This window comes from Onychostoma macrolepis, chromosome 20 (assembly GCF_012432095.1).
Source record: "Onychostoma macrolepis isolate SWU-2019 chromosome 20, ASM1243209v1, whole genome shotgun sequence".
Lineage (NCBI taxonomy): Eukaryota > Metazoa > Chordata > Actinopteri > Cypriniformes > Cyprinidae > Onychostoma > Onychostoma macrolepis.
The window spans coordinates 31482647-31499453 of record NC_081174.1 but is presented as its reverse complement, the minus strand read 5'-3'; the positions used below and the strand labels follow the sequence as shown (position 1 = coordinate 31499453).

At 33.9% G+C, this 16807-nt stretch overlaps 1 protein-coding gene across 1 annotated transcript in view; it reads right to left on the bottom strand.

Annotated features, from left to right (window-relative positions):
• The window catches only part of LOC131526565 (MAM domain-containing glycosylphosphatidylinositol anchor protein 2-like), a 184429-nt gene that overhangs the window by 118029 nt on the left and 49593 nt on the right, over positions 1 to 16807 (bottom strand). Inside the window, 1 exon segment of the mRNA XM_058754901.1 lies at positions 7576 to 7715. Within this exon segment, the coding sequence (XP_058610884.1) occupies positions 7576 to 7715 (140 nt within the window).

Below are 16807 nucleotides of genomic sequence, written 5' to 3'. Positions count from 1 at the left end.
ATTAGTTATAAAAAATGTAATATTAACATACTATATGAATAAATGCTATAATAAACAACAACATTTTTTTTTTTTTTTTTTTTGCTAAAACAATCCTAACAGCAAACTTTTTTAAAATATAAATATTTCAGTTAAAACTAACGGTAATTATAATTTTAGCTGCCATTAATATTTATTTACAGAAAACAACTTTTTATTTTCCAATATTTGTCATTTTTGGCCCACTGACAAATAAATTATCCTGCTTTTTTTCATCATCAGTCTCCGTGTGATATTCTGTATCATAAAATCTCTGACATGTGTTATGATTGAGCTGCTCATACAGTATTCAGACACACAATCCCTACATACAGTACAGGTGCATCTCAATAAATTAGAATGTCGTGGAAAAGTTCATTTATTTCAGTAATTCAATTCAAATTGTGAAACTCGTGTATTAAATAAATTCAATGCACACAGACTGAAGTAGTTTAAGTCTTTGGTTCTTTTAATTGTGATGATTTTGGCTCACATTTAACAAAAACCCACCAATTCACAAATTAATCTCAACAAATTAGAATATGGTGACATGCCAATCGGCTAATCAACACCTGCAAAGGTTTCCTGAGCCTTCAAAATGGTCTCTCAGTTTGGTTCACTAGGCTACACAATCATGGGGAAGACTGCTGATCTGACAGTTGTCCAGAAGACAATCATTGACACCCTTCACAAGGAGGGTAAGCCACAAACATTCATTGCCAAAGAAGCTGGCTGTTCACAGAGTGCTGTATCCAAGCATGTTAACAGAAAGTTGAGTGGAAGGAAAAAGTGTGGAAGAAAAAGATGCACAACCAACCGAGAGAACCGCAGCCTTATGAGGATTGTCAAGCAAAATCCATTCAAGAATTTGGGTGAACTTCACAAGGAATGGACTGAGGCTGGGGTCAAGGCATCAAGAGCCACCACACACAGACGTGTCGAGGAATTTGGCTACAGTTGTCGTGTTCCTCTTGTTAAGCCACTCCTGAACCACAGACAACGTCAGGCGTCTTACCTGGGCTAAGAAGAAGAACTGGACTGTTGCCCGGTGGTCCAAAGTCCTCTTTTCAGATGAGAGCAAGTTTTGTATTTCATTTGGAAACCAAGGTCCTAGAGTCTGGAGGAAGGGTGGAGAAGCTCATAGCCCAAGTTGCTTGAAGTCCAGTGTTAAGTTTCCACAGTCTGTGATGATTTGGGGTGCAATGTCATCTGCTGGTGTTGGTCCATTGTGTTTTTTGAAAACCAAAGTCACTGCACCTGTTTACCAAGAAATTTTGGAGCACTTCATGCTTCCTTCTGCTGACCAGCTTTTTAAAGATGCTGATTTCATTTTCCAGCAGGATTTGGCACCTGCCCACACTGCCAAAAGCACCAAAAGTTGGTTAAATGACCATGGTGTTGGTGTGCTTGACTGGCCAGCAAACTCACCAGACCTGAACCCCATAGATAATCTATGAGGTATCGTCAAGAGGAAAATGAGAAACAAGAGACCAAAACATGCAGATGAGCTGAAGGCCACTGTCAAAGAAACCTGGGCTTCCACACCACCTCAGCAGTGCCACAAACTGATCACCTCCATGCCGCGCCGAATTGAGGCAGTAATTAAAGCAAAAGAAGCCCCTACCAAGTATTGAGTACATATACAGTAAATGAACATACTTTTCAGAAGGCCAACAATTCACTAAAATTGTTTTTTTTTTTTTACTGGTCTTATGAAGTATTCTAATTTGTTGAGAGTGAATTGGTGGGTTTTTGTTAAATGTGAGCCAAAATCATCACAATTAAAAGAACCAAAGACTTAAACTACTTCAGTCTGTGTGCATTGAATTTATTTAATACACGAGTTTCACAATTTGAGTTGAATTACTGAAATAAATGAACTTTTCCACGACATTCTAATTTATTGAGATGCACCTGTATATCAAAACAACACTGCTCTTCTGACGTAAAGTTCCCGGTTCGGTCTGTAGATCGCGACTCTGGACCGGATCAGATGTCTTCCATCTTAATGATCTGATTTCAAAGGAGACTCTAGGAGTCTTTGATCTGCCCGCGCTCTCGTTTTCACATTTTAATGAAGCGTCGGAGCGTCACACTAATTCAACAGGCTTCACCGTTTCATGTGAAATATCGGGATCAATACCTGCCGCTGCCACAAATTAACGGGCTGTACATTGATCAAAGGGGAATTAAATATTAATTAGGGTGAATGGGCAGAGTCAATCCCCAGGACACCCACAAATCACATTTCATTTATCCAGCCCAGCAGATCCTCCAAAACAACCTGCTGCCACGGCTAAATAAAGCGCAAGTGAAATTAATAGAGACTTCTGTAAAAGATCAAGCTTGAGAAATGACCCAAACGGGAAAATGCTGCTCACAAATTACCAGACTTACAGTACAAAACGGAAACATTCATCTTTTCTGCAACTTGACTGTTGCTGTTAATGTTCGAAATAAAAACAATCAACATGACAGCCACAGATCTCCATATTTTGCTTGATATTTTCTATATTTTAGTAGAATTATTTTATAGAAAACTTGAACTAAAATTAAAATGAAAACTAAAATAAATAATTTTACGTAATACCATAATGGTAAAAGTTTTGCTTCAGTTTTGTTAGATTTTAGTACCTTGATTTAAAAAACAAACAAACAAACAGCTGATTTAGTTTTATAGCATGTGAATTACTGTGTTTTCCAGGAATATATTAATAAATTAAATTAAATTAAATTAAATTAAATTAAATTAAATTAAATTAAATTAAATTAAATTAAATTAAATTAAATTAAATTAAATTAAATTAAATTAAATTAAATTAAATTAAATTAAATTAAATTAAATTAAATTAAATTAAATTAAATTAAATTAAATTAAATTAAATTAAATTAAATTTCCCTCTTCTGCAGTATTGTATGTGTTAATATAAATATAGCTGAAATAAGGTAAATTATTAAAATTTGATGTCAAATCTGAAATTGGAAAGGGAAATGGAGTTTTGGTTGAAGTACTAAAATTAATAACATTTATATAAAAGTAAAAACAGAATAAAAAAATAAAATAATAAAAATGACAAAAACACATATCAAAATTATTAAAACTTAAAATAAAAAAATTGAAAATTGAAAATAGAAAAAAAAATACTTTAACAAAAATATATATTTCAAGTTGTTGTTTTTTAGAACTCTGACCTACATTTTGATATTGTCTGTATCTTAGTATAATTATCTTGATCTTTAAAAAAACACAACCTGTTTGATTTTTAATTAAGGGCCAAAGAAAGTGTAAAAGTGATCTAAATGATAAAAAAAAAAGATTAAATATAAACAAACAAACAAACACTTTGCTGTCGTTATAAGTGGACATGGGGGAATAAATACTCCAAGATTTGACCTCTTGAACACTTTCTGGTTCAGCACATGATTTGACAGATGTTTGTCATTTCATGTTTTAAATCTGCATCAAAAACCTCTTAATATCAAACGGCTCAATCATCGCTGAGACTCTGAGCTGCTGCTGTCACAGACGTCCAGAACTCACAGCCTCCAGAGCCAATCTCATCTGGCTTCTGGCGCTCGCTCCGTGAGAAATAAAACCCGCTCGCTTGCTGCCAGCATTTCAGGAACTGCAACATAACACAGAGTTTGTGTGTCTAAATACTGAATGAGCAGCGCATTTCAGCAATTCTATGATGTAGCATTTCACAGACAGACGAGTGAGGGGAAAAATGCAGGTTCATTTATTTGTCATTTAAATTAAAAAAATAAATATTAATGTCCAATAAAATTCTCTAGCTATCAGCATAACGTTTATTTTAGACCTTTGTTTTTAATTATATATGTTAGGATTGGACTTTTGCATCCAATTTTATTTTTTGTTTAACTGAACTTGCAGGTCTTTGCATATGTGGAATGAAGGAAGGAAGGAAGGAATAAATGAACGAATGAATGAATGAATCAATCAGTCCGGAGCCCAAATGCATGGTTTGTTTTTAAAGCAAAGAAACACAAAATGTCGCATAAACATTGCATTGCAATAAGCAGGGACTTATGCAGAATATCAGGAAAGACTCAATCAGAATTGACTCAAAAACTGTTAATTTGCACTTTTATCTCAGCATGAATGTGATGAAAATGGCCTGAATCTGGCATGCATTAAAATAAAATAAAATATAAAAATTAAAAAAATTAAAAAATGAATAATTCAAGGATCCAAAAAGCCAGATGGTATTTACCCTTTGAACATTAAAAAATGTTCCATAAAAATGGCATTCTAACATTTGCAAAAAACTGCAGCAAAACTAATCATAAAAAATATCCTGGTGGGGCTTTTAAAATAACTCTTTATTATAATTCTAGAATTCTGTAGGTGTAACGTTCTAATCTTGAGTCTGAAAACTGGAATGTAGCAGTGTAAAGTTCCTCCGCTGTCCAACATCGCATCAGATCTGTCAACCGAGCCAAAAAAAGCCCTTCCGCTTGATCTGGCCCCGCAAATGGATTTATTCTTGGTTAGTGGCGTTTGTCCGGTTGGTTGTGCACTCATATTCAGCTGGGAAATACTGTATGTGAGGAACAAACCCACCGCAGTCGAGCGGATTACAGCGCCAGCGAGAGCGGATGAACACACACATTCATAAAGACCATCATATTCCCTCACTCCAGAGATTCATGACGGTATGCTGAACTTTAGACACGTTTAGAGTCTGATTTAAGTGATCCATGATGATCAGCCAATCATTTCAGCAATACAAATACCATGACATAAAACTTAAAACTGTACCTCCATGCATAATGATGAATTTCTGAGGTTAAACTTTAGGAAAGTGTTAGAAAGTGTTTATTTATTAATGCATATTAGTCAATATGAACTAATTAAATAAAGAGTATATTTATATAAACACTTTGCATATTTAGTTTATGAATACTGATGGAGATTTCAGTTACAATGAAATCTCATATACACTTCATTATTATTAAAAACAAAATATACATTAGAGTGAGGATAAAAATATGACTATCACTTTTATTTTTCAGTGCAAAATTAAGCTATTATTTCCTGCGAACTTGCTTCTGATTTATTAACTGCTATCGGTGAATAATTAGAAGAGTAACAAAATGTAGTGAACAGTAAAACTATCAGTGCTACAAAATAAGTGTGTTTATGATTATTATTATTATTACAGGCACAACCATTGTTGGTTTCATGCACTGGTCAATGTTGAGATTTATTTTATTGTACTTTATCTATTTGTGTCTGTAGATTTCAGTTACAATACATACCTTTAAAAGTTGTTCCTCCACTTCAGCAACACTTACATACACCAAAACTTACAGTTTTATTCCTATCTATAATCTGAAGATTTTTACAGAGGGGTTTGTTCATTTATTATTCACCTGGTTTTATACAACATTGTAGGTGAACATTTATTTTTTTTCTGTCTGTTGACAGTATTTTCTGATTTATGGAGTGATAAAAATAGAAATCCAAAATCCTCTCTGGAAAAACCATTAACTCTAAAATGTCAACAAAATGTCAAGAATGTTGAACCAATGTTAGATTTCTGTTCAGAAATGTATGCAAATGAATGCGTTTATATTTAGATAGTGCCTCATTTGCATTATGAAAACATAACATTTCAGGAAAAAAAAAAAAAAAACATGTCTTAACATTTGTCTTAATGTACTGAAATGAATGAACTGGGAAAAATATGCATCTGATGATATCTATTTTTTAAATTATTTTTTTTATTATTATTATTATTTACCCTATTTACCTGTAGTGTCTTGCCTTAAAATAACATGATAACATACACCAGTTTGCGATATCAAGCAGCATAATGGCCTGTTTTTGTTCAGCTAACATATCTGAAAGCAACTGACACCGGAAACTGCACACATTCAAGGTAAAAATGGCCGTGCCAAATATATCTGCAATTATACAAATGTTGGCTAAAACTGAATGTGTTATGTTCACAAAACACATTATAGCCAACCAAACAAACAAACTAGGTGACCATAACAGTTCCTGCATGTTCATGACAACACATACAGCATCATGTCTCATTCAGCTCTTCTCATATACTGTCTTCTGCACGACACGTCATTTACAGCAGGTAAACACTGACTCACCAACTAGTCGACTACTCTCATGCAATAATGCCTCAAGTAAACCCTTTTTCTTAATGAATAATTCACATCTGAAGAAGCATGCAAGTTTTGAAATGCTTTTAAATGTTCTCATGAAGCAATGATGGTTATTAGGGAAGCACCGATACCAATAAACGATTGTTCAGAATGACATCAGCCCATAACAATAGTTTAGCTTTCTTAAGGAGAAAGAAAATCTCTCCCAACTAATGTTGTAAACATTACTATAATGTTAGAGAATAAAATTAACAACAGAACCCAAACTGTTATATTTAAATATAGATATAATAATCACACTCAAATAAAAAGCGATATGTTTGAATGCAACTCAACTGCACATTAGGCAGTTTCATAAAAACTCACTCAGCTCACTCTAGTGTTTTTATAGCTAATTAACCAATTGTGAACACTAAATTACTTAAATGCAACGTTAAGTGACATTGATCACAAGCTGTTTTATCGACAATTGAAACACTTGATCGATTACATAAGACATGATTAATTTCAGTAAGATGTATCTTTCAACACCTTCTGATGATCATTCATGTTTATTTTGCACTATAACTTGCTATTAAACTATTCTTAAACTATTACTAATAATAATAATTATTAGTAATGAATAATAATAATAATAATAATTTGTGATTATTAGTCATTCTAGTAATTATTACTAGTAATAGTAATTAGTCATTCATTATTACTAGAACAGGATTTGAAAGCTGAGACTTTGTTTCTTATCAGAAGTCACAATGCACAAGCTATTTTTGGATGGGAGGTGCATTACAAATAATGTTTTGTGATGGGAAAAATTGAGGACCTGGCAACCCTAACTTAAAGGACAATTCACCCAAAAATGAAATTTCTGTCATCATTTACTCGTCCTCACGTTGTTGCAAACCTGTATGAGTTTTTTTTCTTCTGCTAAACACCAAAGAAGATATTCTGAAGAATATTAGTAACCAAAAAGTTGACGGTAGCCATTGACTTCCATAGTATTTTGTCCAAGTCGATGGCTACCATTAACTATTTGGTTACTAACATTCTTCAGTCATTCTAATATTCTTTTTTTGTCATACAGGTTTGGAACAACTTGAGGGTGAATTGTGAATTGAGGGTGAATTGTCCCTTTAAACTACAGGTGATTCATAGAGTCAAATAGAACCTGCGTTAACTGCACAATTTTTAAAGTGAGATTGCATTATAATTGCATTAACTTTGGCAATCCTAGAGACATTTCCTTCACACATAAGTTGCAATCTGACACATATTTCCACCTCCTTTTGATTGATAGCATATACCGATTATATGCCGATACCGATTATCAGCTGATATATCGGTGCATCCCTATCAGTTTTGATCATCTGCGTGTTCAGGATGTGATTGGTCAGTAATGCTCTTCTCTCTCACCTGTGGTCGTGGGTGTCCGGTGACCAGGCAGGTGAGCTCGAGCATCTCTCCCTCTCGGATGGTGTAAACCCTCTCAGAGTAACGCTCCTCCTCCACGTTACACGCGTGACCAGAGTGCACGATCCGGACAGTAGGAGGCGCTGTGAAGAGAACAGATGGAGAGCGTCACAATCATGCGTCGAACACATCCCTCGCTCCATCTCATCGCTCTGCACTGAAGCACGAATCCTTGTATTGTTAATCAAATAAACAGAGACGTCCTTGAGCGGAATGACTCAACTGCCTTTGAATTTGAACTATCAAGCGCACATCACTCAGCATCACATGACGACTACCTAGACGACTAATTCACATCTAACAATCTCTAGAGAGGCTGGTCAATGACTAAACAATGATTGTGCACACTAGAGTCTGACTCTCTGATTAAATGCAGAATGAAAAAAAAAAAAAGAGTGATTCATGATCTCCTTCACATATTTAAAGCTTTTCATGTGTATTTACTGATTTGTGGCTGTGCCTCTTTTCTGCTCATGTATCAGCTGCACATCTATTGTATGCTACACTGTAAAAATTACTGTACTAGTAAGGCTAAAAATGCAGTTAACAGTAAGTTTTCTTACTGTACATGAGGAAAACTGTACTGTAATAGAATAAACCTTACATTTCATGTCATTTTGTTGTAAAATACTGTTAAATGTAGCATTTTCTTAATTAAGAGCGACAAACTGAAAACATATGTAACTATATATATATATATAGTTTTTTGTTATTTTTTTAAATTTACATTTAAGTGTGTAGTACATCACGTTAAATGAATATAAGAAATGTTGCATTGGGCAACTAGTTGAATTAAATTCAGTTTTTTATTTCAACTAACTTTTTTATTATTATTGTTTTAATTTTAGCTACATTTATAACAATCCTTAAAAAAAGGCTGTTAAATTTACTTTATTTTACAAACAAAATGAAACTTACATCTTGTTCTGCAAATATATTTACACATTTACAGTTTTGTTTGTTTCCCAGAATTATTCTGTTAACCACAGGTGTTTTTCTCTACAAAAACAACAGGATCATTTTTCCAGGATTTAGTTTTTCATACTGAAGAAAGCAATGTTTGGTTTTGTGTCCTGAAATGTCTCTGCCTCACAGCCGACACACATGACCTCAAATGTCACACTTTGAACCTCATGGGAAGAAAAGGCCATTAAAGTAAAATGAAATGAAATAAAATAAAATAAACACCACAAGAGCAGAGTGACATCATTGCAAAAACAGCAACAGGTGGATTTATTCACTACCAGTTCAACAGCATTTAGGTTTTATATGGTCAAAGAACATTAGCGAGCATCAGACACGCTGCTGAGCTCTATGGTACATTTTATGGAGAAATAAATGGCATTTTGTTTTGTTAAATTTATGAGTCATCACTTACATCACAGTATGCGTTCATTAATATTGCCTCATTCAGCATGTTGTTTTACGGATGCCATTGCATTTATGTGTGGAAAAGGCCTGTGAGAGACGACAAGAGCAAGAGGAACGCTGAACACCTTTGACCCAGTTAACAGTTCAGATCATTCGTATTTTACACCCAAGAGCTCTTTAAGTAACTGCATGTGAACTGATAGTTGTTTGCTCAGACAGATCACTAATGTCAGAATGAAGTATATACTGTGTGTGCGTGCATGTGTGTGTAGATCACAGCTGTTCAATAACGCTGAGCGTGAAAATGGCAGTGAAGATGCTGAAGGGATGCAATGAACCCAGCAGATCTATCCTACACAGCCAGCAGCTATTAAGATAATTTTGGATAAAATAAAATAAATAATATATGGAAAATATATATTAAAAAAATGAAATAAAAAAGCATGGTAATAAATAAATAAAAACAATAATTCATTTAAAGATTAGGGGAAAAAATCTAACATTCAAGCATTCTCCAACTCGATCCACATATATGAAATATTAATATTAAATGAATGTAATTAATATATAAAAATAAAATAATAAATATATGAACAAATGTATTAAAATTAATGAAAACAAATGTAAAAATAATAATCAAAAAATAAATAAAAAATATTTAAAATTTAAAATATATATTTAAAAAATAAAATATGTAAAAACAAATATTAGAGAAAAAACAAATATGTATATATAAAAATATGAAACTTACATTAAAAATAAAATCTAAAATAAAATAAATAAATAAATAAATAAATAAAATTAAATAAAAATAATCCACCCATTCTCCAAACAGCTTGTTCACTGTAGGATGTCGAAAACTATTCCGCATGGATCCTTTCTAGAGAGCCAGTAGCTGTTAAAACAGTTCAACATAAAAATGCAAGAACCAGAGACCAGGCCACATGTGAAGAACAAATAAAACGTCACGTTTCGGTATCTTTGCTTGTACATTAAATAGCCCTAAATTACAATTACATTCGGTCCTTATTTTACTCATATAAGCAAAATTTTTTCTGTGGAACACTATTGCAGATTCTGATTATTTCCACACAGCAGATGACAGACAGTCTTTACAATGCAACAGCATGCAGAGGCTTGAGTAATCTCGACAGATATTGAGGTGAATTGCTCCTTTGATCAATCATCCAGCACGATCTGTTTCCATACAAATCACACTAACACTGTGTCGCGTGTCTTTGAAGCCGTGCGCGTCTTTGAGAATGTACTCCGCTATTTGATCCGTTTACTTTAAAGTGCAAAAAAGTCATTAGAGCAGAAAGGTGCTGCTTCCCTTTCATGCATTTAGAGTCTAATTGAGGTTTGATGTTTTTGCTCCTGCATCAATGTGCTCATTTACATCTCAAGCAAAAACAGGAGGATAATGCATCCAGATATTCACTGGGAAACACAAACGTGGCAACAGTCAGTCGTCCCAAAGGCTTAATGTGTTATTTTTAGCACACGTTTGTGTTCGACAAAGCAAAGTCAAGAGAAATTCATTATGTGGATGAGAGGTGCTGAACTCCAGCAGATGACGACACGATTACTTACATTACAACAAACAACAGCCAACCTGCCAGATCATTAACAACAACACAACGACACTATCTGTGACAAATATATGCTGTGCTCAGCAGCGTTACACACAATGGAAACTGAACCAGTGCTGTTGTTGTTAACTAACCCTAAAAAGAAAACAATTAGCATTGTTTAACATTTCGATAAAACAATTTAATAAAATAAAACAATCCATACATTCTCCAAACTGCTTGACCTATAGGGTTGTGTGGATATATAGATAGATAGATAGATAGATAGATAGATAGATAGATAGATAGATAGATAGATAGATAGATAGATAGATAGATAGATAGATAGATAGATAGATAGATAGATAGATAGATATGTTTTATAAGTTTATTTATTTAAATTATAAGTCATCAAATTTTTATATCACCTAGCCATGCTCGGAGGACATTTAAGCTTGTCAGATCTTTGGATTGAAATGATAATTGTAACTGTAAATCATCTGCATAGCAGTGAAAATAACAAAAAGTGTATATGATGTTTCTGAATTGCGATTCCAAGAGGTACAGTAACATATCATTTGAAAACAAAATTGGACATAGCAGAGAGCCCTGTGGAACACCACATTTGATTGTAGAAGGGGAGCACACCATAAATGTTCTAGCTAACAAATACTTTTAAAGTAATTTACTATAGAAAAGTAAAACTGCTACTATATTGAAAGCTTCTGAAGACAGACATGTTTTGATTTAGATTACCGTGACTGAATCAGAGCAGGAACACGTGTTGAATCAGTGCGTGTCGTCTCGCGTTTGTGAGCAGATGTGTTCAGTACACATTCATTCACATGGGACACAGACGTTTGCTTGGCTTCTCTGAGAGTTTACACTTCTGATCTTTCTCTCACATGATTAAACTTTAAAAGCCTTATGTTTGTTCAAATATTTAGCCTGTAAAAATCTCCAAGAATCCTGATCCAAGAATCTCAAGTTGTGAGCCGTTCCTGAAATGAAATTTGAATTGGGACAAATTCAGAGGTTTATTCTGCAGTTTCACAGCAGCTCTTTGTGTAACGGCCTCATAAAATCACCATAAGCTGAAACATTAGAGGCAGCAAACTGAGCAGAGATCACAACACCGTCAGTCTCATCACTAACAGACCGAAGTGAGAGAGAAAACAGCTCAAACGCTGCAGCAGGAGTCATTAACACATGTGAGTCTGAATCTGTGCTGACACACAGCATTCCTCTCCGTCTCTTCAATTGATTTCATTTTATTTTAACTACATTACTTTATTATTCATGTGATGGATTTATTGTATTTATTTTATTTGTATTTTATTTATTAATTTGATTTGACATATTGTATTTTTACTTTATATCTGTGTGTATGTGTGTGTGAGTGTGTGTATACATAGATATATAGCATTTTGTGTCATTATTGCTCAGTGACTGATTGACTGATTTTATTTTACCTTTTTTTTTTTTACTGAATCCATCATCCCAGTGACCCTACATTAGTTTTCGCCGAATTAGCAAGCCAAGGGCCACTGACCTACATATATATATATATATATATATATATATACATAAATATATAAAATTATTACAATTACAATTATTATATTATTGTTGCTTTTGTTAAAATTGTGAAACGCCATAGTGAAAGCAACAATAGATATTTTACCTCAGATCTTGAAAATAAATTAAATCAAACTTACGTTAAAACTGCGAACCAACATTCATAACAAAGATGGTATCACTCACTCACTCAAAACTGTTCAGTCCATTCACATTTTAATCATCTATTTTCCGTGTCCACTATTCTTTACTTCACACTTGCCATGTTTTTGCTGTCACATAGTATCTACACTGCACACGACAATGCATTGCATATCATTTGAACTTTGTGTCAGTACGTCATAAATAGAACAAGTCATCAGTTTACTGTCGGGGAATTGTTGCACCGCGCCGCATCCAGTGTAGACAGCATCACTGATTATAATAAGTTATATTGTATTTTGTTGCATCGTGCATTAATTAAATGAATGTATTTACTTTAATTTAATTATTATTTTATTTTATTTCGTATTTTATTATTATTATTATTATTATTATTATTGCCCACCGATTGATTGATTGATTGATTGATTGCTTCACATTGAAATACAACACATTATATTAGCAAAAAGAACATACTGGCTCTCAATGGTCTCTGTCCTTGATGAAAGTGTTGGTTTGAATCGCACAATAATGAATAAACAGGTTATAGAGGAGATTACAGGAGAATGATGGGAAATGTCGGTGAATCCTGCAGGTCAGACACTTCGGATCACGTTCTGTTTGTTTATTCCACAGAAATGAGTAATGTACATGTCCAGAAACTACTGTATGCATGTATGTATATTTGATCTATCAAAACATGTTCTGTTTTCCTACAAACACATGGAATTATTGATGGCTGAAGAGTCGCATTTAATAATGCAGCATGTTTATGTAAGCGTCTCTCTCTTTAATAGTCTGTCAGCAACTTTCCTTTCCAAACAGGTTTGATAGGGAACACTGTAGTGCTTTATTTTCAGCAAATTGCACTCAAATGGCCATGTTCATCTTGACACTGTACATCTAAAGCAACACCTTCAATTTGCATTTTAATTATCTGTTGTCTCTTTTAGGAGATTTCAATTTTAACATCTTTTGTTAACGTCCGCATTCAGTCCCGCTCCATTCACAGTGATGTTTTCCTCTGGATGTCACATTATAAAGCCATTAAATGTGTTGCTTTGGCTGTCAGACTGTCAAACGCTCTACTTAAGACGCTTTTGTCATTTTTCTGATTCTCACAGGATTCGGACGAGACTGAAATCACAAACTACACAATAAACAAAGCTCCTGAAGGAAACCCGCCCGTCTGAACACAGGAGAAATAAAAGACCTCCTAATACAGACTTTGGTTTATTAAACGACTTTCATTTATTTATGGAGGACATTTAAGCATTTGTTTTTATTTTATTTGTTTCATAATCATATATTAGATGTAATTTTATTTCATTTTATTTCATATTTTATTTTATTTTATTATTTTAAACCATCTGTCTAAAAGCAGAAGATTGATTAAAAATACTTTTATTTGTTTATGGGTGGTTGACTTTTAAGCATTTATTATATTTTATGTGATTTTTTAAAATTTTATATTTTAAAATTTTATTTTAAACCTGCCTGTCTAAACACAGAAGAATAACAGATCTCCTATTACAGACTTTGATTTATTAAAAGACTTTCAATAGTTAATGGCTGGTTGAAATTTAAGTGTTTATTTTATACACTTTTGTTTCATTATTTTATTTTATTTTATTTTATTTTATTTTATTTTATTATTTTATTTTATTTTATTTTATTTTATTTTATTTTATTTTATTTTATTTTATTTTATTTTATTTTATTTTATTTTATTTTATTTTATTTTATTTTATTTTAATTTTATTTTATTTTAAACCAACCTGTCTGAACACAGAAGAATAACACATCTCCTATTATAGACTGTGATTTATAAAAGACGTTCATTTGTTTACGGCTGGTTGACATTTAAGCAGGAACACGGAGGAAAAAGTAAAGAGAACAAGACGTGGACATGATATTGTTTTGTTGCACGCAGCTCCGGTTACTCAGAAAAGGTCACTGGTAATTGAATTTTTGTTTTTTCAAATGAATTTATCTCTCAGCATATATTAGGCTGTGACCTATTGATGAAGAATATTCATCTGCGGTCGCCGAACGCCAGCAACAAAGAGGCAGAATTAAAATGCAGTTTATTGAATCCTAATTCATTCCCTATCAGAAACAGATCATGATTTAGAAAGTTAGAGACTGTTTTAAAACCTGCGCCATACAAAGAGTAAAGTGCATTTTATGTAAAGAAATGAATAAGTTTTGAATACGAATATGAGTTGATTTATTCATCAAGGAAGCATTAAATTGATTAAAACTGACAGTAAAGACATTTATAATGTTACAGCATATTTCTATTTCAAATAAACGCTGTTCTTTTGAACTTTCTATTCATCTGTGAATCCTGAAAAATAATTAACAAAATATTAAGCAAAACTTATATCACATGTGCACAAGTTCATGTTAAAGTACTAAAATAACTGAAACTAAATAAACTGAAATTAAAAACTAAAGCTTAATAAAAACTATAGACACATTAAAAAAATATTTTAGACATAAAAATATATATTAAAATTAGTAACAGGAAATCTAAATAATTAAATGGTTAGTTCACCCAAGAAGTCCTGGCACTTCTAAGCTCTATCATTGCAGTCGGTGGGTGTTTCTGTTTAACAGTCCAAAACACGTTAAATAAAGTGCGCTTCCATAATAAAACGTCCCTCACACGGCTCCAGCTTTTTTCTCACTTCCGCTGACTGTGGTACGCGGAAGGCATTCCAGCGTTGCGTGATTAATGACGAACGCGGAGAGAGAACAAAACGGTCACGAATTAGAAGCACAAAACGAGGATTTGTAATGAAAAATATCAGAGGATTTCGATATAAGTCAAGAGGAGACTTTGCTAAAGCAAGGAAACTTTACTTCCTTTGCTCATGTATACAAACTCTCGAGACTAGCATATCTCAGAGGCGCGTGCGACACATACGTCCTACGTCACCCACCCGGAAGGGCTTGTATGTAAGACAGTCAGCGGAAGTCAGAGAAAAATATTTATTACGTTATTTACAAAAACACAAGGATTCACTACAGAAGCCTTTATTCACCCCCTGGAGCCGTGTGAGGGATGTTTTATTACGGATGCGCACACTTTATTAACGTCTCTTGGACTGTTGAACGGAAACACCCTCCAACTGCAATGATAGAGTTTAGAAGTGCCGGGACAATTTTTAATCTAACTCCGATTGGATTCGTCTAAAAGAAGAAAGTCATATACACCTAGGATGCCTCGAGGGTGAGTAAAACACAGGCTAATTTTCATTTTTGGGTGAACTAACCCTTTAACTCTAAATATTACCAAAACCAGTAATAGTATATCAGTGATACTAAAATAACACTGTGACGGACACATTACCGTTACTCGACACATTTCCCTGCAGTGAAAGTGAAGTATCTTGGTGTTTTGGTTTGGATCAGGCCTGTTCTAAGGTTATAGATCATTGACCGGTCATCAAAGCATCAGTCGCTGAACCGGATGATAAGAGTGGCACTCAGGTATTTGGTCAGACAGAGACAGAGACGTTTGTCTTCAGCGGAAACACGAATCCGGCTCTCCAGCACTTCATTAAATAGATAGACGCTAACAGACCATCACTGGAGAGTTATGAGCTCAGATCGGCCAATACGGCTCTTGTCTGGCTCCGCAGACGCCCAAAAAACACACAATCATGCATAACACATGCATAAACCCACAAAATCACACACAACACACATGTAAACCTACAGAAAACAGCACAAACCAGCTCAACACACGCATAAACCCACACAAACCAGCATAAACCCACACAAACCAGCACAACGAATGCATAAACCCACACAAACTAGCACAAACCAGCACAACACATGCATAAACCCACAAAAACCAACAAAACACATGCATAAACCCACACAAACCAACATAAACACACACAAACCATCATAAACCCACACAAAGCAGCACAACAAACACATAAACCCACACAAACCAGCATAAACCCACACAATCACACACAACACACGCATAAACCCACACAAACCAGCATAAACACACACAAACCATCATAAACCCACACAAAGCAGCACAACAAACACATAAACCCACACAAACCAGCATAAACCCACACAAACCAGCACAGTGGGCCAGAGGATCATTAGAAACACTGGACTGAACCCTGTGTGTATTAGAAAACACACACCGTTTGAGGATGAACGTCACACATATTCATATCACTGTGGAAAACCAAATTATTATCTGAAGTTTAGTAAAGAAAGAAAGAAATACTAACACCAATGAGACTAATAAAACAGTTTATTCTTTAATTTCAGCTCTATTGTCACACTGTATGACAACTATCACTGTGGCCCATTACCGACTCATTTACTTTCCAAACAAACCAAAGATGTAACTGAGATCATCCAGCCTCCTGAGCAATAAACGAGCAACCGCTGAGCAATAACACTTCCTCAGTGAATATAATCTCCCATCAGCCTCAGCGATGGAATGGAGCAATTTATCCTGGAATAATCTAGTT